This window comes from Diabrotica undecimpunctata, chromosome 6 (genome assembly GCF_040954645.1).
Source record: "Diabrotica undecimpunctata isolate CICGRU chromosome 6, icDiaUnde3, whole genome shotgun sequence".
In the NCBI taxonomy this organism is placed as follows: Eukaryota; Metazoa; Arthropoda; class Insecta; order Coleoptera; family Chrysomelidae; genus Diabrotica; species Diabrotica undecimpunctata.
In genome coordinates, this window is record NC_092808.1 from 75,402,475 (window position 1) to 75,430,474 (window position 28,000).

Below are 28,000 nucleotides of genomic sequence, written 5' to 3' on the forward strand. Positions count from 1 at the left end.
GAATGGGCTTATAAAACAAATATCTTTCATAAACCATGTTTTATTTAGGGGTGACATAAGACTTAAATACTTCCAATACATCTGCTAGCTTTCCTTGTTGGACCTCTGTTTCTTCCAAACTGTTATAAATCTCAATGCCTTCTTCTCCAAACAAATTAAGTAAAATTGCTACCTTAACTTCAGCAATTTTACCACTTTTTCCTGATGCCATCAGATATATTTCAAAACTTTGCTTAAATCGTTTAAAATTTTCGGCCACATTCCCTTCGGATTTGGTAACGTTGCTTTCATAATTTTCATTTAATTTCCACTACACTGTGCCAAGTAATAATATTTCATTGTGTTCAATATATTTATTTAAACATACTTTTTAACAAATGTCTGCAAGAATCAACAATATTAAAATTCCCATGTTCTATCAATGATCCCCCTAGCAAGTAGTGACAACTGACAACGAGTCCCCATCCATTGTGCCTAGAGCCCCGTGACCGAAATTATAACCTACTGATATGCCACGTATATGGGTACTTAGAGAACTGTTTATATAATGTTACCCATTTATATCAAATTTCATCGATATTTTGACACTTGACAGGGTGATATATCCAACTATATTGGCCTGAATTCGCCATATATTTTTAACAAAAGGGAAAGTTAGACACTGAATGTAATTTATTAACGATGTCAGTATAGCAAAAACTAGAAGAAATAAATTTTCCCCTCAGATAAAGATTATGTAGATATCGATACCACAAAAATGTACTTAAACTTTGATAGTATGTTATCAATAGAATATAGAGATGCATTGTATATAAATACCAACTTATTTTTGTATTTAATAGAAGTGAACGATAAGACAAACATTATGGACGTCTCCAAATTGTTATTCATTTGTACTTTTTTCGCCTGTACTGCTTTGAGTACACAAACAGTAAGTCTAAAAAAATATATTACTTTTGTACAAATATACGTATATATATATATATATATATATATATATATATATATAAGTATATATATATATATATATATACGTAATATATACGTATATATATATTTATATATATATATATATATATATATATATATATATATATATATATTTATATATATATATATATATATATATATATATATATATATATATTTATATATATATATATATATATATATATATATATATATATTTATATATATATATATATATATATATATATATATATATATATATATATATATATATATACTTTTATGTTTCCTAAAGTTACCTTGTTTATTTTACCTTCCTAACTTTATATTACCTTCATTTTGGTATTATTTTCATAACACTTCTTACATATATATATATATATATATATATATATATATATATATATCGTCATATCCCAGCGAAAAGTCACTAACATTTTGATGTTATGGCGATATTTGAAGTTAAAGATAAAATATTCATTATAAATCAGGTTTTTAAAATTTTCTAAAACAAACTTTTTTAAGGTATATTTACTGCTCTTAGATTTATTAATCTGAAGTTACTAATACTTTGAAGATACTTTACTATGTATTTTGTGCAATAGTATCAGTTAGTGATTTTTTGCATAAACAATAATAATGAGTTTTAGTAATAATTATTTATTACGTAACGTATAATATAATTATTACATATTATATTTATTTAATAATACATCGTAATAAGTTATAATGAAAAAGGATATTAAAAAAGTTCCTCTTCTTCGTCATCCTCAACGGCTGGCTCGGTTATTGTATCTGGTATATTATTGGCTGTTGGTAAAGATGCATACCATCCATGCAGTTCCTCTGGTATAATTTCTTTTTTACATAACTTCATTAAATTGACATTTTTTTGTTACTAATAGGCAGTAGTTGATTATAAGCTCTTTTTATTTCATTCGCACAATTTTTAAAACCTCTTTTGCGTACGTTGAGTTCAATATAGGGCTCTGTGTAACTTTACCGAAATTTTATTATGTCTGGATTTGATTTTCCATATCGTAAAGATTTGATTTCAAGTCATCTGACTGTGTTACCATTCTCATCTTTCAGACGATTTTCAATTGTGCGTTTTGAGAGATCTTTAAGATCCAATATATCGGAAAAATGAAGCTGTTTAACATGGTAGGGATTAGTGAAACTTCTGTTTCTGTTTGATCTGGCTGTTTTCATTATGTTCATCCACTCCATAACAGAATTAACGGACACATGCCTTTTTCCCTTTCAATGGCACTATGCATGCTGCCAACTTCCATGAAAGAATGTCCGGATTCTAGATATTTCTGCCCTATGATTTCAATAGGAGTAGTTTGGGTCAAATAGAGCAGAAGCGCAGAGATGTGCTGATTGCGATTTTGACCCCCACAAGTATCTGAAAACAATGAACTCTTTAATATTCTTTGGAAGTCCATTAATCTACTGCATTAAAGCTGTACCAATTTCATTGCTGCCTCTTCTACCATTCACCTCAGACCACACCATGCAATATGCTTCATTTGGAAACCGTGACTCTTAAAAAGTGAAATTATGAAGGCAAAGTTTACGACAGTAATATAACAGAGACTCTTCACCAGACGGTATTTGAAGAACACTCTGTTAGTCAAGCGTTGCAGACATAAATGTGGGGTAATTTTCAGATATGATCTTATCTTCTTCTTTAGCAATTGTGGCCTGCCGTTTTCTTTCTAAATGGGCGTTGTATTTTTGTCCTAATTCAGGTGTTACAGAATCTATTCGTTTTGCATCCCTAAATTTATTACAAAGGGTGCATTGATCCTTTTTTGTCACGAAAAATGATAAATTGTAACACTCGCAAAAAATTTTTCTGTACTTTAAATAACTCACCGGAACTCGATTATTCTCGTTACAATGGACGGTATACAAGGAAAACATTTTTTTAATAGAAAATTTTTCTGTGACATTTTTCTGAAACATCTGTGAGTATTTTTCCTACAATAATGAAACTCTATTGTAGGAAACATCTCGATGTGTTGTTTCATAAAAGCCACATCTTCTGGTTTAATTTTATAATGAGGAGATTTTTTACCTCGTCTATCTTCTGCCGTAAAAACACCATCGTTAGAATCCTTAAAAGCTTTATTCATAGGACCGTTACTAATATTAAGAGTTAAAAAAAAAATTCTGACAAACTCGATTTTTCTTGTCATTGCATATAAGAAAGTATGCTCCGCTGCACTTTCTCTTTTTATTAATTGAAACATTTGCCAAAGATCTCGCTGGTTCTTTTGTTTGAACCATTTTTGAAATGAAATCTTTCTGTCTTTTATAATTAGAAAGAGACCAGTACTTTTTACAAATGCTGATCTTGATAAATTTTCAAGATTTACAGTTTGCTGATTGTAGAATCTTTGCTGGCTTTATACCTTTTTTTGTTTTATAGGGCAAACAGTTAAACTTATTTTTCTTCTCAATATTTTTTGACCATTTAGAGGAATCAGATTTTCTACATCGAGAAGAAACTTTCTTTAGAGGTGTATTCTCATCATTATTCCCAACAGAATTATTTATGTCGCTTGTTTCTTTTATATTAGTTAATTCTTCATACTGCATCGAATCATTACCACTTTCTGAGATATCAGTTTGAACCCAGTCCTTATCTTTAACGGAGTCGTCTTCTGATTCATCCTACAAATAAGTATTTATTACTTATTTGTAGGATGAATTATGTAGGATGTAGGATTATTACAGCAGAAATGATATTTCAAACAATAGATTTCACCTAAGTCAGTGAAAACATTAATAATCCAGTAAATGATCATGAAATACGGCGATAACGTGTAATAATAAGCTATATTTTTGCTAAGAATTTTTTTTTTTCGATAATATGCTTACTTTATGATTTACATGCGAAAACCGCCTGAAAACGAGTTTTTTTTGTTGAAAAATAAACATTTTCACTCACAAATAACTCGAAAAATGATTGACAGTTAAAAACGTCTATAGAGCAGAAGTTATTTAGAATTAGTCAATTTATCCATAACTATTTTAAACGTATATTTTTCGCCCCCGAGAAGGGGTGACTTTTACCCTCCAAGTAAAAACAACCAACGGCACACGTCCAATAATAAAATAGAGCGTAAGAGAAAACATAATCCAAATTTTCACGCAAATCCGTCGTGATGCTGAAAATTACACTCCAAAACGGTCATTTACTAGGCTATAATATGAAGTTTAAATTTACCAAACTTTTAACCTAGATAATAAATCATTTAAATAAACTTACATAACTATCAAATGAGTCAGTCTTACTGTAATTCATACAGACTTTCTTTTCCGTAACTTGCTCTGTCTGCAAAATCTTACTGAATATCAACATAATATTATGATTACTTGTCAAATCCTTAAAATTGATAAAGTTGGTAAATACATGCATACCTAGAATCTATGGAGAGAGCATTACGTGACTAAAAACGACCTCACTTCGGCCATATTGTTAAGATTGTTTTGACACTTTTGACAGATTATATATGTTTGTTTACGTTTGTTGTTTTTCGAATATTTTTAGTTTTATAATACTTTTATAGAAACTGTAATAATATATTGTGATAGTGCATAATAATGGTTTCTTGTTCTCAACGCAGTTGCAGTAGCAGAAGCAATGTTAATAAAAAATCTTCTCTACAGGTTAGTATACAAATATGTAAACAAAGTAATGGCCTGTACTTCAGAGAATAAATTAATAGTATTTGACAGTTTTAATTTATCTTTATGTATATTATATCGTGTTTTTAGTGTTTACCGCGGGATAAATAAATCATAGTTTATTAAAAATGTATTGCACTTTTTTAGGTTATGATTAAATCTTCTGAATAACTAGTTACATTTTTATAGTGGTTTTAATATTATTGAGTGCGGCCATGATCCCACCGCCATATTGGTATCATCGTTAGCCACGCCTACCTACCCCGTTTTTAATACACACGTTAATATGCTCTTAGCTTCTCCATAGATTCTAACTCGATGATACATACAAATTAATATCAACAAACTTACCAAGTTGCATATTACATTCGTTTCATTTAAAATCATGTATGTATTGTCATCTAAAACTATATCAGACTGGCCTAATCGAGCTAGAACGTGTATGTTTGAATCGGACAACCTCTTTAATATTTTGTTGTCTAAATAGCGAAATAGTTGATATTAACTGATAAGAATCACAGTGGAGTAAAGATATTGTGTTGTGCACCTGCCAGTAATATTTTGGTAAGTAAAATTTAATTTTACTTGCATTTACTGGCATAAAAACATTTAGTAAACGCATCACAACACTTCATTTAGTAAACGACTTTTTGCTCCTCTTATCAATAATTAGTACGGTACAATCAACATAAACCTATTATTGGAACAACTACCTGTCGAATAGGCAGCCAGAATTACGATGAGTAATTACTGATTGCTAAACGTAATATTCACCAATGGAAGACAAAACTAAAAAGACTTCAAGGGTTGCTTTTGTGACCATTTCTTACACAGCTGCAGTTAAATCAGCGCCGAAATGCTCCTTTCCAAAGAAGGAGCAAGCCATAGTGATCCATTCAGAAGAAGACTTAAAGTTAAATCCATAGGAGATATATTATTATCGGACCAAGCAATATATGCTTCGCCTCAAGGATCACAAACAGCAGAATATGTATTTATTTAACCACAACAGATCTAGTTGAGCAGCTGATTTCCACAAATCCTACTATTACCATCGGAAATCATATCCTTTCAGTCAGAAGATTAATCGCTCCAGCAAAACGATTGATCATGTCTAATATATGTCCTTCAATACCCAATGAAATAATAGAGGCCTCCCTGAAAAACATAGGACTTCAGTTAGTCTCTCCAATATCATTCCTACGAGCTGGCATCCCAGGAGATGAATACAACCATATCTTGTCCTTCCGCAGGCAAGTATATTTTGTGCCATCCCATGATAATTCTGAGATTCAAACATCCCTGATTATTCCATTTGACAATAATGATCATAGAATATTTTTATCCACAGATAAAATGACTTGTTTCTACTGTAAAAAACCCGGTCACATAGCATCAAATTGCACCACCCCTGAATCCAACAAAACATCTCCACTTCCCTCTGATATTTCCCAAGCTGCAAGTCTAAATACACTACCGGTAATTCCACAAGACGACAATTCGGAAACACCTAATGACACGCGCAAAATTAATATAACTTCAAAAGGTGAAAAGAGACCAAAATTAACTGAGTCATCAGAAATAGAACACCCAACTGATTCAGAGTTTATCGTACCAGAGCAAGCCACAAAAAGAGTGAATCAAGCCAAGAAGAAACCCAAAAGGAACTCTTCTATTAAAGAAGACAGCAGAATATCGCTTGAATCTAAGAATACAATCATAGATCACTGTCAAAAAGACTCCTTTACGTTACCGGTCGATAATTTCATAGCTTTCTTACAGAATTGCTACGGTAAAACCAGCCCACTGAGCGAAGCACTCCTGTTTAAACCAAAAAATATGGAAGATCTTCTCTCCGACATTTCCAAGATTTACAAATCAGTAACTAAGATAACTCTCAAAAATCGACTAACTAGAATTAGTAAAAACATTAAAACGGAACTAGGCTCTAATAATTCTGACGCAGAAAGCATAATCTCGGTATCCTCACAAGGCAATTTCGAATTCGAAGGGGCAACCACTTCAGAAACATAACATACTCATTTTTAATTTAATCCAGTGGAACTGCGACGGGTTTTACCCCCGTCTAGAACGTATTCAACAACTAATCATGGACACGAATGCTGACATTATTTGCCTACAAGAAACAAACTTAAAGTAAACAGACAAGAAATAGCTCAATGGTTTTCAAACACATCACTTTTTAAGAACAAATTATATCAGAGCCAGTGGAGGCACATCTATATATACTTCTAAAGACTACTATTGTAAAGAAGTACACTTAACTACCACACTAGAAGCTATTGCTGTTACTCTTTGGTGTCTAAATAAAATTACTATCTGTAGCATTTACATACCACCTTCCCACAGGCTTACTGAATTTGAGCTAATAAACTTAATTAATCAACTTTCAGCACCCTTTATTTTAGTAGGCGATTTTAATACCCATAATTCACTTTGGGGATCGAAAAAAACATTCGGTAGAGGAAAGGTCGTTGAAAATGTTTTAAACTCCTCTAACATCTGTATATTGAATACCGGATCCAAAACATACTTCAACATTTCTAGTGGTACTTTCTCCTCAATTGATCTTAGCTTATGTGACCCAAGGTTAACACCACTTCTTACTTGGACTACAATGGATTGCCTTTATGACAGTAATCACTTTCCTATCTTAATTTCTAATTCTATCAGCAAACCCAGAGCAAAAATTTCAAAATGGAAATTATCTCACGCTAACTGGAAGAATTTTTCAGACTTCATTGAAAACAAGATCAACCAGCTACAACTGCCAGAAGATCCTGATATGGCACTAGACTCCCTAGTGAGTTTAATCACCCTGGCTGCTCAAAAGCACATTGCAACATGCACAATATCGTCTTCTCGTAAAACTGTACCCTGGTGGAATACTGAATGTAAGAAAGCTATCCGAGAAATCAAAACAGCATTAAATAAATATCGTAGAATCAGAACTGAGTCAAACCTGATTAAATTCAAACAACTAAAAGCTATAGCGCAAAGAGTGATCAAACAAAGCAAAAAAGACTGTTGGAATAAATACATATCTTCCATATCTATTGACGCCCCTTCGAGTCAAGTTTGGAAGAAAATTAAACAAATGCACGGGAAAACAACACACTTATCAATTTCAGCGCTTAGTTATCATAATTTAATAGTAATTGAAGATGATCAAATTGCTAAAATTATGGCAACTCATTTTCATAATAAAAGCAAAAATCAACTACACAAATACTCTGACTCAACATAAAGATCTTCCTTCTATCATCCATGATTATTGTTTATGCATCAAGTGTAGTAGTAACGTTCACAATTATCAATTTTCTATTTCTGTGTAACTCTCATAATAACTATTAATTATTACTATTTTATTCATAGTAATACAATTATTAATTTTAAGTGTATTTGGCACGATTAGATCAATTAATGAAGTTTTATTTAAACAAGTGATTTACATAACCTTAAAAGTACTCAACACGTGTCACGAGCTCCAACCAACAACGGCTTTTGTGTTGTAAGTATACTTTTTTTATATAATTATTTGAATTTTTTACAACTATTGTTTCAAATTTTTTTTTATAAAACTAATATTTTCGCTATAATCCTGGCCGCAATTATAATTATAACGTTTTCCATTATTAAGTAATTTCATTAATTCTATTTATATGTATTTTGTACAGTGAGCAATGCCAAGAAAACGCAAAGGGGCTGATTTGAGCCGTAATATAAGTAGGTCCAGAAGTATGAGAGATAAAAGATCCCAAAGAACCGAAGAACAGGTCCAGCAACAAAATGCTGATGCACGTGTGAGCATTCAGCAATTGCGTCAAGAACAATCAGAAGATACACGAGCTGAGCGCAATGAAGTTATACGTTTAGAACAACGACAATAACGCCGTTTTACGGTTAATAGACGCAGAACAAATAACCAACAACGCATTTAACAACAGGTACATCGTGCATTTACATCTTATTCATTTTTGCGTCTAGCATTCCAGTACGAGCCCGATATTGAATATTATGCTCATTCAAAAGTGGTTATTGGTGCTATGGATAAGAAATGTCCGCATTGTCATGCTCTCAAATTCAAAAATGAGCCACCTGGGATGTGTTGCGCGCCAGGAAAAGTGCAACTACCTGAAATTGAAACACCACCTGAACCATTGAATGGTTTACTTATCGGCACGGATCCAGATTCTAACGTATTCCTGAAGTCAATTCGAACATTCAATTCCTGCTTTCAAATGACATCGTTTGGAGCAACTATCGCGTGAATGCACGTTGTGACTATAATAACCTTGATTCATTTTTTACCAGGCGCATTGTCAGCGACTTGGACGCTCTATTGAACGAGCACAATGAATTGTTGAGAATATTCAAATCACACATGCACAAATTACAAAGCGACAATCACGCTATTGTCATTAACCCTGATAAAACACCAGCTGGAGAACATATTCGTAGATTCAATGCACCTGTTGTTGAAGACGTTGCTGGAATCATGGTTGGCGATCGTACAGGTACAGCTGAAACAAACAAGAACGTTAGATCGAAAGATTATTATGCGTACCGATTAATGATTCGGCGCGGCCTGGACAACTTCATTCTACGATGTTGTGAGCTTTGTCAACAATTCATTGTCGACATGTACGCGAAGATAGAGGGCGAACGACTACGATACTTACGATATAATCAACTCAAGCTGCGTGCGGAAGAGTACATTGACTTACGAGACGCTATTAACAACAACGCCGACGTTGCCGAAATTGGTAACTCTGTCATTTTACCATCATCGTATATAGGCAGTCCACGTCATATGCAAGAATATGTAATCACATGTAATTATTATGTATTCACATGTAATCCAAAATGGCCAGACATTACATCTTTGCTATTGCCTGGCCAAAATGCAATACATCGTCATGACATTACAGCACGTGTATTCAGACAAAAGTTGAAGTCTCTAATAAGTTACATTACTAAATTACATGTATTCGGTCCCACACGTTGCTGGCTGTATTCAGTTGAATGGCAAAAGAGGGGATTACCTCATGCGCACATTTTGGTTTGGTTAATCGACCAAATCCGTCCTAAAAAAATCGATAGTATCATTTCTGTGGAAATTCCAGATCCGTCTACTGACCAAGTGCTGTTTGATATTGTTACAGCAAACATGATCCATGGTCCATGTGGTACTCTTCATCGTTCATCGCCTTGCATAGCAGATGGAAAATGTACTAAAAATTTCGCTAAAGATTTCACTAATGATACGATAACAAATACCAAGGGATATCCAATATATCGTCGAAGAAGTCCCGATAATGGCGGATACTCATTTATTAAAAATATCAGCAACACAGACATTGACATTGACAATCGTTGGGTGGTGCCGTATTCACCTCTGCTAAGCAAGACATACAATCCTCATATTAATGTTGAGTTTTGTAGTTCTGTGAAGAGCATCAAATATATTTGCAAGTATGTCCATAAAGGCAGTGATATGGCTGCGTTTAGAGTAGAAAATACTAATGTAAATGTTCCTCCAATGAACAAAAACGATGAAATTACGCTCTACCAAATTGGACGGTACATCAGCTCCAATGAAGTTGCTTGGCGTATCTTCGGTTTTCCAATTCATGAACGGGATCCAGTAGTTGTTCATTTAGCCGCCCATCTTGAAAACGGTCAGCGTGTATTTTTCACACAGCATTTTTTTAATTGTGTAATAGTATGGATAATTTTGGTGCCTTTGCAAGAACATTACTCTATTCACAGGTACCAGAATATTTCACATGGGCTCAAACAAAAAAATGGATGCCCCGCAAGCAAGGCTCACGAGTTGATGCATGTCTCAATTTATTTAAATCGAACGTTTTGGGGCGATTATTTACAGTTAATCCAAGACACACTGAGTGCTTTTATCTTCGACTGTTGTTGGTTAATGTTACTGGCCCATTATTATTTCAAGATATACGTAAAGTGAATGGGCAACAGTATCCGACATATAAAGACGCACGCCTTGCACTCGGCTTTCTGGAAGACGACAACCAGCGGGAGTGTATGCTTGCTAAGCTGCATTGAACTGTACAGCAATACAAATTCGTCTACTATTCGCTATAGTGTTGACTACATGTTTCCCAGCTCGAGCACAGATATTATGGGATAATCACAAAGATTCAATGACTGATGATATATTGCATCAACATCGTACACGGTGCAACAATCTAACGATAACATTCAGCGACGCTATATACAATGAAGCATTGATTGCTATTGAGGATCTTTGCATTGTCATTACCAACTTATCACTCACTCATTTCGGTATCAATTCGCCAAATCGAACTGTATCTGATTTAATTAAAACTGAAATGAATCGTGAACTGCAGTACAACACTGTAGAAATGGCAGCGATTGTTACTCGCAATATCCCACTAATGAATGACGAACAAAAAACCATTTATGACCATTTATGTAAGGTGGGTTCTTCTTTTTGGATGCACCGGGTGGAACTGGCAAAACATTCCTTATTTCACTAATTCTTGCTGAAATACGATCTAATAATGGCATCGCATTGGCCGTTGCATCATCGGGCATTGCGGCAACTTTATTGGATGGAGGCAGAACAGCTCATTTAGTATTTAAGCTGCCACTAAATATTCAAAATAACCCTGACGCAGTGTGTAACACTAAAAAAACAATCGTCCATGTTTACCGTACTAAAACAGTGTAAAATTATCATCTGGAATGAATGTACTATGGCACACAAACATTCAATTGAGGCGTTAAACAGGACATTGAAATATATTAAAAACAACGACAAACTATTTGGCGGCACTCTGTTGGTGCTTTCAGGTAATTTCAGACAAAAACTTCCTATCATTCCAATTTCAACATACGCTGTGTGAGATCAACGCTTGCTTAAAATCATCTCCATTGTAGCGTAATGTTGAAAAAGTACAGCTGAAAGTAAATATGCGCGTTCAACTGCTTCAAGATCCATCCGCTGCAATATTCTCAAAACAACTCTTAGATATCGGTGATGAAAAAGTTGCTACAGATGAAACTGGATACGTAAAATTACCGACCGATTGCTGCACAACCGCTGATTCGCAAGATACTCTCATTGAACAAATATTTCCTGATGTACACACACAGTACATAAATCATAAGTGGCTTCCAGAAAGAGCTATTTTAGCAGCAAAAAATGCAGACGTCAACAATTTAAATTTGAAGATACAACAGTTGTTGCCAGGGAACTTGGTATCATACAGATCTATTGATACAGTTTGGGATGCCAGCGAAGCTGTCAATTTTCCCACGGAATTTTTGAACTCACTGGATTTGCCAGGCATGCCACCGCATAATTTACAATTGAAAACTGGATCTCCAATTATCTTGCTTCGTAATTTAAACCCGCCACGGCTGTGCAACGGTACGCGATTAGTCATTCGAAAATTGATGAAAAACGTTATCGAAGCCAGTATTTTAAATGGCAAATTCAAAGGTGAAAATATATTAATACCACGGATTCCTATCATACCTACAGATGTGCCAATTCAATTCAAACGAATTCAGTTTCCGATTAGATTGGCATTTGCAATGACAATCAACAAATCCCAAGGCCAAACGATGTCTATTTGTGGCTTAGATTTGAGTACACCATGTTTTTCACACGGGAAATTGTACGTAGCATGCTCTCGAGTGGGTAAACCGTCCAGTTTGTTTGTGCTCGCTAAAGATGAGCTAACAAAAAATATTGTACACGCTATAGCATTAAGAGATTGATTTTGTTTGTTAGGGTAACTATCGTAATTAATATGTGATATGTAATTTTAAGTAATAAACTATAATAATTTAAAAATAATATTGTTTGGCGTTTGTTATTTTTATATTCCCTTATTGTTCATAGCGCTCCTCGCCCATTTCACGCATATACCACATACTTACACACTTATAATAAGTACGGAACTTTTTGTCTACACTAGAATTTATCTAGAAACTAGAAATAATTTATAAGGCAAAACAGCGTTTGCCGGGTCAGCTAGTAGAATATATAGACTAGCGCATAATATAACCGGTTACCTGAAACAAATACTTAGTTCGCCTAATGTGTACAGTGCTCTAATAGTCCGGTAAAATAAGGATGCAACCTCGGAATGAAAGATAATAAGCTGAAAATTTGCATACGTCTTTATTTTGATGGTATAAAACTTACCTCAGAAGTCTTATATAATCACATGTCTGCGACTTAAGATATTTAAGGTCAAAGGTCACGAAAATGAGTTTTCTGCAAATATCTCGTTTCCCTTACACTTTATGTCATTTAAGGTGGTAAGAAAAATTGTAGAATGGAAAATTTTCTTCAATTTTTGTCTGAAGTACTTTTATGTACCTTCAACCCTTCTTAAGATAGAGCACAAAGATTGGGGGACCGCTTACCTGTGTATACGGTAACGCGAAATCAGCCAGTAGGATTCAATAAATAATAAGTTATATAGTTATATATTCACTTAAAATACTTTTATTATCATTAAATTTTTATAATTTAATAATTTATAATTATTTAATAAACTATATTTATAGATATTAATTATAAAATATATATTTTTTATATAATATTTATTTTATTTTTAACAAACATGCATTATGAAATGAAATATTTCAAATGAACTTTAATGATATTTTTAACAGCTGTATATACGATAAATTAAGATCAAGTGCAGAATTCAACAATAATCATGTTTATATTTAATTAAATACTGAAAAAATCATATTTATTATTTTTTTAAATTATATATTTATTTATTAATCCAATAATCGATTTATTAAAGTAACAAATATAATATATACTCTTTTATTATGTATGGTTAATATTTTTGTATTAATTTTCTTCTTCATCGTCTTCTTCTTCTTCTTCTTCTTCTTCCTCTGACTGCTCAATATCGGATTCATCATCATCATTCTCGTTTATTAAAGTATCAGAATAAAAATATTCAAGAATATCAGGTGCATATTCACTTTCTTCATTGAAATCATCTGAAGTTAATGAAGCGTTTAGACATGATTGTCCATTACACTGCCCACAAATTAAAGTACATTGCAATCCTGATTTCCTGCATCCGCAATTAGAACCACAACCTTTCTTGTAATTGCAAAATATTGTATTCAGCAGTTCTTCTGGTGCTGGCTGTAATAATGTTGTTATTGGTTTCGGAAATTCATTTTGCATTACCCAGCCGAATTCTTGGGGTTCCAAATCATTTCCCAACCAAATTTGGGTCTGATAATAGACACGAATGATATGCTGACGAGCTGCTGCACTTGAAGGTGGAAGACTTGATAACTGCACTGGTTTGTTGAGTCTTCTTGATTTGATGAACTGGGTGTATCGAAAACAGTCTATATCGTCTTCTGATGTTGGAGCATTATACGCTGCTAAGAAAATACGTACTCCATTTCAAATAATTCTTATACAGAGCAGTTTTTTTGTTGAAATAGTTGAGGTGACTGATGTAAATGGTGATTTTTTTCGAACATTTTAATAAACGATATTTTACCTTTCCTATAAATCGCAGAAGTCATATCACATCCACTAAACGAGTGTAAAAATAAGATGTGTTTCTTAGAATAAGGGTATTTATCAAAACTTTTCGATGAATATAATTTTGTCTCCGCATTACCCTTACCAATTTAAAAAAAAATTCTTGTTGATGTGATTGAGCTCGTCCTATCAAGATAACTAGCAAATCAATATCTTCTCCTACAATGGCGGATGTTTTCCTACATGTTCAGACTATGCAATAGCTGTTTCTACAATGAGAACATCAGCATCATCTCTGGCTTGTTTTGTAGTGATATTAACAGCTTTTAATTTGTCGATAAGCATGTCTATAAAGATTTTTTTATTAGATGTGTTCGATAAAAATTGTTCTTGGCTGATAGGTTTGTAGATTGTTTGTAGATTGTTTCATCAAAACGGAGTTCGTAAGATTTTGAAGTACCGGCAGTTCTTCTTAGTTGTTCCATTGCTTTAATGTTCTTAGTGTAGTCTGAGTAACCATCAAATACAACAACGATACTTGAGTCATAATGTGTTTGTAAATATCTGACGTATTTATGTAAAATATCACAGAAAGTATCATCTTTATTCCATACAACGCGGTGCAAAAGAAATCCACCATCGACAATATATGTTGTAGTGATTTTGTCCAGTTCAATATCAATAGGAGTCATACTTTTATATAGTGCTGATTTTGTTGTTTTTCTCATGCCATTATTATCAAATAAAGATGTTGGATACTGACTTAACTCATATTGTAGATATTCTTTTAGATTATTTTGGAATTTTTTGTTTGCTGTTATTCTCTGGAAGAGTAGTAATGGATCGATGGAAACATTACAATTGTTAATTTTGAAAAAGTTATTAACCGCTGAAAGTGGTAGTACTTTGTTAACACGTTTTAGTTTTATCCACGTTTAGCTCAAACCAGTTATTTTCGCCATTGATTCGATGACGATATCATACGCTCTATGACAATTTATTTGGTCACTGCCCACGATTCCAGAAGCTATAGATATCACCTGCTTTGTACTTTGAAAAGGATTATGAAGAGTAAACCAATCTAGAAGTTTACTTACATCGCTATTATCTCTTTTCACTCGTGAATCTCTATTATCAACGTGTTGTTCTGAAGAATCCAAAGAAACGTTACAAAATTTTTCAATTTCCTCGCAGATTGTATTCGTAGCGTACATAGCATATACCCATTTACATAAAACACTTTCTTGTGTACTCCGACCCCGAGATATTCCTCCTTCTGTCTTCATAGATTTCATAAGACTTTGCTCTATTACCATGTCCGTCCATGTACCAGAGTTAAATTTTTCTGTTCGTTTAACCGTAAAGAATCCGTTCTTAAAATTCTCAAAAGTCTGTTCATCCATTGTTTCTTCTAATTTTAACATATCTAAGAGATATAAATGGGCTGATTTCGCATATTGAAAACGACCACTTGCGTGAAAATATGAAAGTATTTTTCGCACTGCATCAAGATGTTCTTTAAAATGTCCTAGCCTTTCAGCACAAACAAAGTCCAAAGCTATTGAAACCATTTCGAAATACTGTACCCATAACTGAGCTGTGGGACCTGCAGATTTTAATTCACTTATTATCACAATTATACTTGAATAATTAACACACCCTTCAACATATTCATAGAAAAGATGGTAACTAGTTATCTGTTCAACTAACTCATCTAAAACACAGCTTTCAATCTTCATGTTTTGAAAAATGATTGTTGATAATGCAAGTCGTAACAGCGTATGACCTCTGATACTTCTTGAATAAGCGTGACCACTTAAAAATTTTTCAACAGAATTTGGAGCATATATTGTACTTAAAACTTCTTTGAGTCCACTTCCGTCCATTACGTATCCTATGCATCCAAGAAATGATACAAGCATATGAAAGCCTCCTAATTTCACAACTATTTTGGATAAGTTTGAGCTTGTATCTGCCGCAGCAACCATTTCACGTGCTTTGGAGTACAGGGGTTGATCGAACGTTATCACACACGTTTTTTGTCTATCTGTCTTGGCAATATTTAAAGCCGACTGCAATGTGGTAAAAATTGTAGTTAATTTACTTGGAGGATGATCAATAAATGGAAGGAACAAAATCCGAGAAGTTGAAAAATTCTTATTATTTTTTGTGAGTTGTTCAAGATATCCATTCCATCCTGGTAACAGTGAGATATTGTTCCTTTTTCCATACAACCACAAAAAATCTATTGCATTTAATTGTTGTTGAGTTTGTACCAGTTCATCATGTAGATTTTAAACTTGAATCTTGCTGAATCCAGATACAACTGGCTTTTCATATGTTAAAAGAGATACATCTGATACTTCTGCCAAATCTTTGGCAGTTGGTTTAGTTGTACACTTTTTTATACGTTCATCGTAAATGATAGAATTTTTTGGTGTAACTATTTTTATCATTCCCATTACATGAAGCGTATTATTACCGTCAAGACTATTGACATTTATATCTGCATTATCCCCAACGTATTATACAAGAGAGCCAGATTCTGATGCTAAAATACGAGGCTGCGGATGATAAACTGCTGAAATTTCATACTGTACTGTACTATTATATCAAGGACAAAACCCCAAGCTAGACAAAACATCTAATAGTTTTTTAGATCCGTATCTCCTATGAAGAAATACAGACAGACCTAATAGTAGCTGTGATGAAAATGATCGTTCTCGTAGCGAAGCCATTTTAGCATGACTTATTGATGTGCATTTTGTCTTCAAATGATTAATTTTTCCTTTTCTATTTTTCATAATAACTTCTTGCAAAAACTATAATAAACTGTTCGGTATTTCTTCATTAATATTATCTAGCATTTGATTTGGAGGTGGATAAGATTTTGTTTTAACTACAGATGATCGAATATCTTCCCTAATAATTGCCGCAGCAGCTTCTACTATTTGTAATCGTTCTTCTTTAGGTGAGCTTTTTTTATTATCGTACCAGGCTTTCGATAAAATATTCGCCTGTGTGTCACGGAAAGATATAATAGTGAATGATCCAACCTTAGTCGTAATTATTATATTAGTCAAATATTTCTCCCTCAATTTAGAAATTATTGTCTTGTTATCCGGTACGTACTCGGTAAGAATATCTTTCAGCTCTTTCAATGTAAATTGTGAATCGTTATTATTTTCTATATAAAAAAAATCTCGTTCATGGCCTCTGTAACGTTATCATCTTTGTGATGCTTTTTATCTGTAGGTATTCGATTTAAAAACTAAGAGTAGCAAACAGCATGATATTTAGCCTCAGCAGCTATCAAGTCATATTCAAAAAGTATACGATTTTTGACTAATTTTTCTAAAAAATCGTCTCTTTCTTCTGCTTTCTTCAAAACGTTATCTTTAAAATCAAGAGTACTTACTTTACTGATGATGCGTTTATATTTTTCTTTTTCTTTTTTTCTATGGCTCCATCAGCTACTTGACCATAAAACAAGCAAGATGTTTTAAAATCAAATACTTCTTCTCGTTTCTTACGAGGTGGACTTGCTGCAGTTGAAGTTTCATCTTCTTCTGCACGTCGCTTCGATGCAGCAATTGAATGTTTACTTATATATACTTTTCGACACTCAACATGCACCATCACAGAAGTCAAAGTATTTAAATAATTTATATGACCGTCATTTTTTTCAATACTTGCAGTTTTTAATGTTTGTAAGCCACGCACAACACTCACAGAGACACCTTGTGATATTAACTTGTTACAAATAAAACACAAATCAGCCATTGCAATTAAAAATATTCACTCACAATTATACGTCTGTCGATGCTAAGATGTCGTTTTCAACTGAACGATAAAATAAATTTTTTTCGGTAAAGAAATACTAACGCAGAGAAATAGCTCTACCCTACCATTCCCATCATCAAGTGAAATATCCCTCCACCGCTATTGTGCGTATATACATAGAAGTCCCAAACTCATTCGCCATGGTGTGTAGAAAGTCATATTAAAAAAAACCGGTTAGGTCATATATAACAAAGGAGCATCTGCTACAGCTTCGCAGAAACAGCAACCGCGGTACAAGAGATTTGTATTTCGAGATATAATATTCGTAGTAATATGGACGAAAAATATTTTATTTAATATTGTATGTTTGTTAAAAATAAAATAAATATTATATAAAAAATATATATTTTATAATTAATATCTATAAATATAGTTTATTAAATAATAAATAATAAAAATTTAATGATAATAATAGTATTTTAAGTGAATAAATAACTATATAACTTATTATTTATTGAATCCTACTGGCTGACTTCGCGTTACCGTATACACAGGTAAGCGGTCCCCCACTCTTTGCGCTCTATCTTAAGAAGGGTTGAAGGTACATAAAAGTACTTGAGACAAAAATTGAAGAGAATTTTCCATTCTACAATTTTTCTTACCACCTTAAATGTCATAAAGTGTAAGGGAAACGAGATATTTGCAGAAAATTCATTTTCGTGACCTTTGACCTTTAATATCTTAAGTCGCGGACACGTGATTATATGAGACTTTTGAGGTAAGTTCTATACCATCAAAATAAAGACGTATGCAAATTCAGCTTATTATCTTTCATTCAGAGGTTTGCTCCCTTTTTTGCCTTATTTTACTGGATTATAATTGACTTTTTAAAAGATTGCAGGTTATATTATCGTATATAACAAATATTGCAACATTGTTTGTAAAAAAAAACAAAGTTTGTAACACTATATGTAACTATGTATAACTATTTGTAACTTACTCTATTTATCTTATATAACGTAAAAATCTTTTATGTATAATGTAATACTCCAGACGTTCTTGTACCCGTGTCAAACACGTAATAAATATCTTTTTCCGTTATGGCTAATTCCAAGTGTTATGTCAAAAGTGAGGTTATAAGTAATATTGTACTTACATCATTTAAGGCCAGTTCTGCCAGTTTTAAACATCGGGAACTTATATTTTTAACTATTAAACTTCAACAATCAGTTGGTATAACAATATCTAACAAGAAACGCCACCAAGGAATATTTTTTTAGCGAAATAATACGTGCTCACTCACTAACTGCATATCAATAACTGAGAAATAGAAGTGTAAAATCAAACACAGCAGTGATTTATTATTCTGGAAAAAGTCACTAAGTGCCATTAATGAGTTTTAACGCATATCTCTACAATTTGTTCGTATGTAAAAACTTACTAAGTCACTTAGGTATTTTTGGCTGCTTAATATTTTCTGTATTAACGGGTTAGTGATTTTTTAACACAAAAATAGCCATTTAGAACCAAATTTAGCAAGTAGTGACTTTTATAATAGAAAGATATGATGCATTTCATGTGATCGGCGAAGTTAATGAGTTTTTTCACAAAATGTCAGTTAGGGACTTTTCGCCGGGATATGACGATATATATATATATATATATATATATATATATATATATATATATATATATATAAAGAAAATAATGTTCAGAACTAAAAATGAAGAACAAATTGTCAGAGAGACGGCCGCGCAGTAGTAGACTCTGTATCTGTCCCAAATGGATCTTAATTATCCAAATTAGGATCTCTTATACAAATCATGCCAAAAGTAAGACAACTTCTGTAGAACTTTGCTATAAATATAGTCGATGTTAGCTTGGTTTAAGAGCCTTTAGTACATAAAATAGCCTATTCAGTACATAGTCTATATAAAACGTCACTGGGGGTGTGAGCTTGGATTTGCCGATGTCCCAGTGACTTTTAAAATAATTGATTGAACATGTAAAATAAGTCAATTGACTACATTACCATAGGTACAGCACTGCTAGCTTAAAAAAAGGAAACTAATATAAACTAATTAAGACAGTCTATATCATACTAACAAACTAGCAAATGTAATGCCAAATAAAATTTTGACAAATTGTCTGCAAGAATTTGTCAATCTGTAGGAAATCACTATTGATATATGTTTTGAATACCAATAAATATTCTATTAAGTAACCTGTTTGCGTCTATATTATCACTTTCCAATAGCTTTTACCATCATGCCCACGTCTTTGTTTACTTTTTGTTTTGTTTTTCTTTATGAGATATTTATGTATAATGGGTGAATTACAACCATAGGAACATAGACTAGGCAAGACCAATAAAGTTATTAGGACTAAAACTTGGCTACTGAATCTAATATGATTTTATAAAATGTTGATGGGAAAAAATACAGTGTCTTTAAATTAATATTTTTTTGAAAAAGACAGTCAAGATTTGATTTCACGTACAAAGCGTCTATGTATCTGTTTATACGTATTTCGCTTTAATAAAGCTTATCAGAACAGCTATTCATAGGTGTTCTCAACGTGAAAAATAAATCTTTCCTGTCTTTAAGAAGCAACAATAAAATGGCTTCGAAACGGTCGCAATAGCGACATCTGATATTAAATCCGTAAAATAGTTTCGAAACACAATTCAAGATTTCTGCCTTAATCTGAGCCTTCTAAAAATTGCAAGGCATAGCAGACGTTGATAAAGATGTTAATAGAGACATGGCGAATCTAAAATTTGCATTCCACGACATGTCTCCTCAACTAAGCAGAAATATTTAGCGAATTGGTTTCTTGTACTCATACAGAGTAGATCCGAATAAAATGAAAAAGACAGTCAAGATTTGATTTCACGTAGGTACAAAGCGTCTATGTATCTGTTTATACGTATTTCGCTTTAATAAAGCTCAATAGCTGTTCTGTTGAGCTATTTTGGTGACTCTGACGTATCCACAGATGTCTTAAGAGTAATAGGGTGTGATGGGACGAATGTTAATGTTGGAAAGTTTAATGGTGTAATTGTGCAATTAGAAAAACATTTAAATCGCACGTTGCAGTGGCTTATTTGCCAGCTGCACTGTAAGGAATTACCTTTGCGACACCTTATGAATTTCCTTGATGGTAGTACAACTGGACCTCGTCACTTCAACGCTATAGGACAAGCACTCATTGGATGTGAAAATCTACCTGTTGTTAAGTTCAGTGTAATTGAATGATATGTACAGGAGAATGTGGATAGATCTGATTTAAGTACAGATCAACAATATCTTCTTGACATGTGTGTTGTAATCTCAGAGGGAAGTATTGACAACAAACTTCCAAACCAGCATTCCCGCCATGCAACATAAAAACTAGACCGTCCTGCCTACGTGGAGCCTTTAATTTTTGGAAAATGATTAAGTTATCTAGGTATTTACCACAACCCCTAGAGGATGTAATGAATCCAGTTCTATTGCGAAATAGTTTTTTTGTACATCCAGAAAATATGCTACTTGGAATGTTAAGAAATCCAAGGAAACATATTAGAGAGCTTGCTGTGCGCCGTATTTTTAAAGCTCGAACAAGTAATATAAACTAGCGACTACGAACATTTGAGGTACCACCTGTGCTTAATATGAACGCTATGGATTATATCGATATCATAAATTGGAGTACAGTACCCTTAACTAAACCACCATTAACAATTGTAAGTTCGAATGAAACTTTACAGGAAATTGTGGTTAATCCGGAGACATCAGCACTGTTATCGGAGCTTAAGTTATATCCGTCTCACAAGCAAGCCGTTGAACGCATGATTAAACTTGTGACAGAAGCTTCAGCAAAAGTTTGTGGTGCTGATAGCAGAGATGGTTTGATCAGAACCAAACTGGAATTACACCGAATTATGCCTTCTTTTAGGTCAAAAAAAGATTATAAGTTGTAAGAACAGTTGTTTGTTTGTTTAAGTTAAGCATAAAATTTATTTTTAATGAGTTAATGATTTTTTTTAAATATTAATATAAATTACGTTGTGGCAGTTAAAATATTAAAAATACAAACATGAATAATTAACAGAATTTGTTTCATTCTATGTATTATAACATTTTCGGATATGCAAGTTGTAACACTAGTAAAATTTTAAATTCAAAATTTTAGTGACCTTGTGGCAGTTCAAAACTGCAAAATATGAAAAAATTTATTTTTACAAAAAAAATTGTTTTCCTACTCCACATGTTTTTTTGGATTGCAAAATCTGAAATTAAAATATTTTTGAATTTCGTATACAAATCGGCCCACCCTAGTATATATTCAGATAAAAATAATTTTGTTTTAGTCACCTGAAGTAAATTTAACAGTTTATTATGAAAGTTATTGTGGCCCAAGTCGATATATGATAGAAGACATCATGGTACCTGCATATGCCAAGTTGGGGGATATTCTTAAAGTAAACTTAGTCTCTTATGGAGGAGCAGTAAGTAAATATTAATATAAAATTTAACGGTTTAATTTAGCTTTGAAGGTTTTTTAAGGTTAAGTGCTCGAATAAATGAACTTTAATCAAAGGCATATACCGAGTACATTTTATTTATTAAAGCTTGTCCAAGTACTTTTGCTCCTAGATCATCTTCAGGGGCATCTGAAATAAGCGAAGAAACGTTTTTTCAACTGAAGAAAATTAATTTCAACAATGTATTGAGAATATCATAAACATTAAAAATTATACACTAATACAACAAGACACAAAGACAAACAGTTTAAAATTAAAAAAAAAATGACGAAGCTACATATTGGTTGACATCAGGAGAAAGATGGCTCCTGGTCTTATCGGAAATATTAAAGTGACATGTGACATATGACAACTTGGATGGGTAGTCACAGTCATGGTGATGTGATCTGCACATTTAAAAATTATATGAAACTGAGCATTGACCAAAAGTCCAAGTGACACTACTAAAAAAAATCATTTGATAAAATATGAAATTATATAGATTACTTTAAGTAGATTGCACAATCCAGATCTCACACTCAAAGGTGTCTTTAATAATTAGGGTGTTAGTTTAGGGGCAACTGAAGTGGACGTAGAGTATAAATGCAAGAAATATTTTAAAATATGGCAATCGCGTGCTGAAAACTTCAAAGGCGGCATCTGAGAGTGGGCATTCTGATTGTTATTTATTCTGTGCTATTAGAAAGTGGACTACAATAAAAGGGTCTACTAAGCACTATCAATACTGTAGAAAAGAAGAAATCGAACTATGAAATTGAAATACTAAGGAATTAAAATCAAAATTAAAAGCGGAGTGTATAAATAGAGTATAATCCAAATAGTTCAGTTAAACCCATAGTCAATAGGAGAACCATAAAATAAAAATGTCAAAGCATTACTCAAGACCAACTGACCAACAGTGGGAAATGTGGAAATATACAACTGTGGAGATGGTATATCTAAATTACGAAGAGATATGGAGAGTATAATCAACGCCAACTATAGGTCAATTGAACCTGAGCAAGCTAGTTTTGTAAATTATTGAAAAATAAAATAGTAATGGTAATCAAAATATGAAATTAATAAATTGTTAATGGGTATACTCCGTGCAGAAAGTCTAAATAGCTGAGCTGGGTCACCCACGAGGTGAAGCTACAATAAAGTTTTTAAAATTAGGTTTAAATTTAGTACAATATAAATTAATTTGAGTATTAAGGCAGTGAGAGTTTTCATTTGTTTCTCTTGTAATTTCCAAATCTTCCAATAAATCTAACTCCAAGTAGTTTTTCTTTCTAAAATGTCATGTAAAATAGATGAACCAGTATTGATGTTAAAATTATGTTTACTGGATAATAAATGTTGACCAAAACTTGAAGAGTATGGTCTTTTCAAATGTTCTAAAATTCTAGTAGACAACCTTCGAATGGTTCCACCTACATAAGAGGCATCACAATCATCACATTTTAATTTATAAATACCACTTTTGTCAAGTGTGTTCATCTTATCTTTGGTGTTGATTAAAAAGAAACGTAAAGTGTTGTGTGACTTGAAGGAAATTTTAATGAATTCAATTGTAGAAGTAAAAAGTTTTGATATTTTATTGGAAATGTTGCAAATATAAGTAAAGGAGAAATATTTTATGTTATTTGAAGCATTGGGTTGAAGTAAACATTGTGATAAATAAGCAAACTTTTCTTCAATTTTAAGTTGAGCTCTATTTAGAAGCTTATGCATAATGTTTGGATCATAACCATTATTGAAAGCAATTTGCTTAATAGTATTAAAGTTCTAAAAAATTGAAGTTATCATTGGACAGTGGAAATTTAAACAACCTATGAATGTAAGTGTTGAAAGTAGTTGGGTTGGATGATTAGATGTTTCATGTATAACATGATCTGTTTGAGTAGGTTTTCTGTAAATATTGTACTCTAGAGAATCTTGATTACGAGATATAATCATATCCAAGAAGTTCAACTTATTATCAGATTCTGGTTCTAGTTTTAAAGAGATGTTAGGATGGAGGTTATTAAGATCATCCAGAATCTGTAAAGCATCCTCTTGGGTTCCCTGTATGAGAGCTATACAATCATCAACATATCTTGACCAAAAAACTATTTTTTTGTTATTGTTAAAAAATTTCTATTCTAAGCTGTCTAAGAAAATATCAGCTAAAAAGGTGACAATGGAGATCCTATCGCTAAACCTGTTGGTTGTTTATGTATTTTTAGATTAAATTGGAAGTCCTGATCAAGACAAATTTTAGGCATAGTTAAGATGACATCTTTGTCTTTTGCTGGTATGTTTCAATTGTTTAGAAGGTTGTGTACTAAAGGTAATGTATCATCTCTTGATACAGAAGTAAACAAACTGGAAACATCAAAAGAAACTAAATAAAAACTCTCTTCTATTTTGACGTTATTTAAAAGTTCAATTAGATCTAAAGAATTTGTAATGGAGAACTTAGGTTTAAAATTGGTGATAGACTGAATTGTGTTGTAAATAAACTCTGATAATAGGGAAACTGGAGTGTTAGAGAAACTTTCAGAATTCTTTCTTACAGAAACAGGCCTTATAGGACAATTGTGTTTATGGATTTTATTATTGGACTATCTTTAATTATATTATATGGAAATTAAAAAGTATTTAAGTCAGTTATTTTTAATTCATGAATAAAAAAAATTGAAAATGATATATTTTTATAAAATATTACCTGAGAACTTAATAATTAACAATCAACTTTCAGATGTACATGATACATTCAAATGGTTCAATCGAATTCAAATGCTCCCATGGTCACTATGAATGCTTTGTAAACCGAATCCATGCTTGTGCTATCAATTTATCTCCACCACAAGCACAGCTATTAAAATTCATTGAGTGTGACCTCAAAAAATCTATGTATAATACAAATGATGAACTGTTAGAATTTGCAAAAGAAGTAAGTAAGAACAATACTTGATTTATTTTTGTTTCAGATGATCTAAGTAATTTTATCTTTTTGACTTTGGATAAAGGTAGTATTATTGTATAATTACATAACTCTAACTAATACAGAAGGAAACACTGTAAATATACAGTGTATATTATATACAGTGCATATTATACAGTGTATAATATACAGTGTATTTACTGTATAATGATAAAAAATTGATAAAAGGAAAATCGGTATATTAGGTATATGAGATTTAACCCTTTAATGCGCAAGTTTATTATGATGAACCTTTTTCAAAGTTTTTTCAGATGATAGTTTGGAATACTATAGTTAGTACATCAGTTACTAGATTTTGAATATATTTTTGTTTTTTCTATGAAAAAAAAAGGTGGTCAACCGTTGTACCAGAGTTCAATCAAGGAATAATTTTCATGCTAGTTTCTCTGGTATATAGGGTTTACCAAATAATAAAAAGTGTATCAATAATAGGTATAGGACTTTAAATAATACAAAAATACTGCACAATATTGTAATAAACAAATAAAAATATAATAATAAAAATAATAGTTCAGTCACTTGAATGATATTTTTTTAAAACAATCCAAGTACAAAGCCACTTTACAGTCTACGCACTCTATATCATTGCGCTTCTATAATCCCGTTTTTGAGCACTGCTGACATCGTCTTCGCGTGGTTTTCTGCGGCAAATGACCAACATTTTGAAAATACTCCATGTTCAATGGCCTCCCAATTTTTTTCTCGTAGAAAAATCTTTTATAAGACTGGTAGCCAATTTGGATCTATATTCAAGGTGAGATATTGCTTTTTTTTCTACTGTTACTTTTCCTAAGGGATTCTTTATAAATTATATATCACCGCTAACACCGCCCATATACATATATTGTAGTATGCAATGGCTTGAGAAAAGCGGATGTTTTCTCGTTCTCCAGTTTTTGATGTTCTCAAAACAAAACCAGTTTCTGCATTATTATGCATATTGATGCATATGGTCACAGATTTTAAGCCACGATCCTTCCACTTACTTATAGTAATATCATTGCAGGCAACTCCATCAATTTCACCCATTTTCATTTTTCTGTCATCTACTAAATGGGCTTTTGGAAAATATTTTCGTGTTTGTCTTACTGTTCCACAACCAAAATGACCTAGTTCTGATAACTTATTCATAAGAGGAAGTGTGGTAAAAAAATTGTCAAAGTACAAGCAGTGACCCCTTTTTTCCAACACTTTAATTAAATTCAGTATAACTCTTTCCCCTAGAGTATGTTCGTTAGTCCGTTCAGGTTATCTACCTTGATATACCTCAAAATTAATGAGGTAACCTATTTCAGCACATGCCATTGCATAAATTTTTATACCCCTCTTTATGGGTTTAATTGGCATGTACTGTTTCAAAGTAGTCCTTCCTTTAAAGGCAACCATACTTTCATCAATTGAAATATTTCTGCTTGGAGAAAAAGATTCCATAAAGGTTTTTTTAATTTTTAAATAAGAGGTCTCACTTTGTATAACTTGTCAAATTCCTGAGTTCCTTTGGCTGGCATTTGTTGGTTATCATTCAACTGGATATATCTTAATATTTTAAGAAATCTCTTAAGAGGGAAAATATTAGTAATCCTTTCATTATGAAAATTTGGATCTGCACACCAGTATTTTTTGATAGAAGGTAAACTATTAAATCCCATTAGAATTAAAATTCCTAGGAAAGCTTTCAACTCTTCGAAGGACAAATTTAAATTTTTGTCGACTTGGACAGCAGATAGATTTGACTGTTCTACAATGTATTGTAGTAAGGTGTCATTAAAAAAACATTGAAAAAACCTACTGAGTCTTCAGAAGACGGTGTCACTTTCGAACCCATGAATTCTGCATAATTACAATTTTTAAATTCAGTAGAGATTCTTGGTTCTTTAGACCACCCCTTTAAATCATTGGTAACATTGAAAGTTGCTTCATCTTCACTTGATGATGAAGCATTCATATTTTTGTTTGCAAAAGTCGTAAATTGTAGTAATTGTAATTTTTCCACTATTTAAAGGTTAGTTCCTCTTTTAGTGGTTTTTATATTTAGATTTAAAATAGAGTTTGCTTTTAAAGTTAATGTTATTAGTCAATTTATTAGTAATACCTTTTTAGTTTTACTAATTTTACTTTTTGTAGTGTGCCGAAGACAGCAATCTCCCATACGATGATATTGAATCATGTGTGAATAGCTCTCTTGGGGACGAGATATTATTGTCATTTGCAGACAAACAAGCTAAGGCCATACCTAATCCATACTACAGCCCTGATTTCAGATTTTTTGATATATTTGATCATAGTCAACAGATATTCAGTGTAGAAGATTTCATTCAGTACACCTGCAGTTTTATAAAAGGTGAAAAACCTGCAATCTGTCAAGAGCATCTCAAATTATAAAAAGATTTTATTCATTTTTATAAAACTTTAGCACATGAGTATTTTTATTAATCTATATTTTTATCGTGTATACTTTTATAAATAGAACAAATTAAATATTGCTTCATGA

At 32.3% G+C, this 28,000-nt stretch overlaps 1 protein-coding gene across 1 annotated transcript; it reads left to right on the forward strand.

The window, feature by feature from the left end:
• The first annotated feature begins 771 nt into the window (after positions 1–771).
• Positions 772–28,000, forward strand: LOC140443506 (GILT-like protein 1). Its single transcript, XM_072534816.1, has 4 exons — positions 772–931; positions 22,368–22,505; positions 25,264–25,458; positions 27,634–28,000. Exons 1-4 carry the CDS (start codon positions 779–781, stop codon positions 27,889–27,891), a joined length of 744 nt encoding a protein of 247 aa, XP_072390917.1. The 5' UTR covers positions 772–778; the 3' UTR covers positions 27,892–28,000.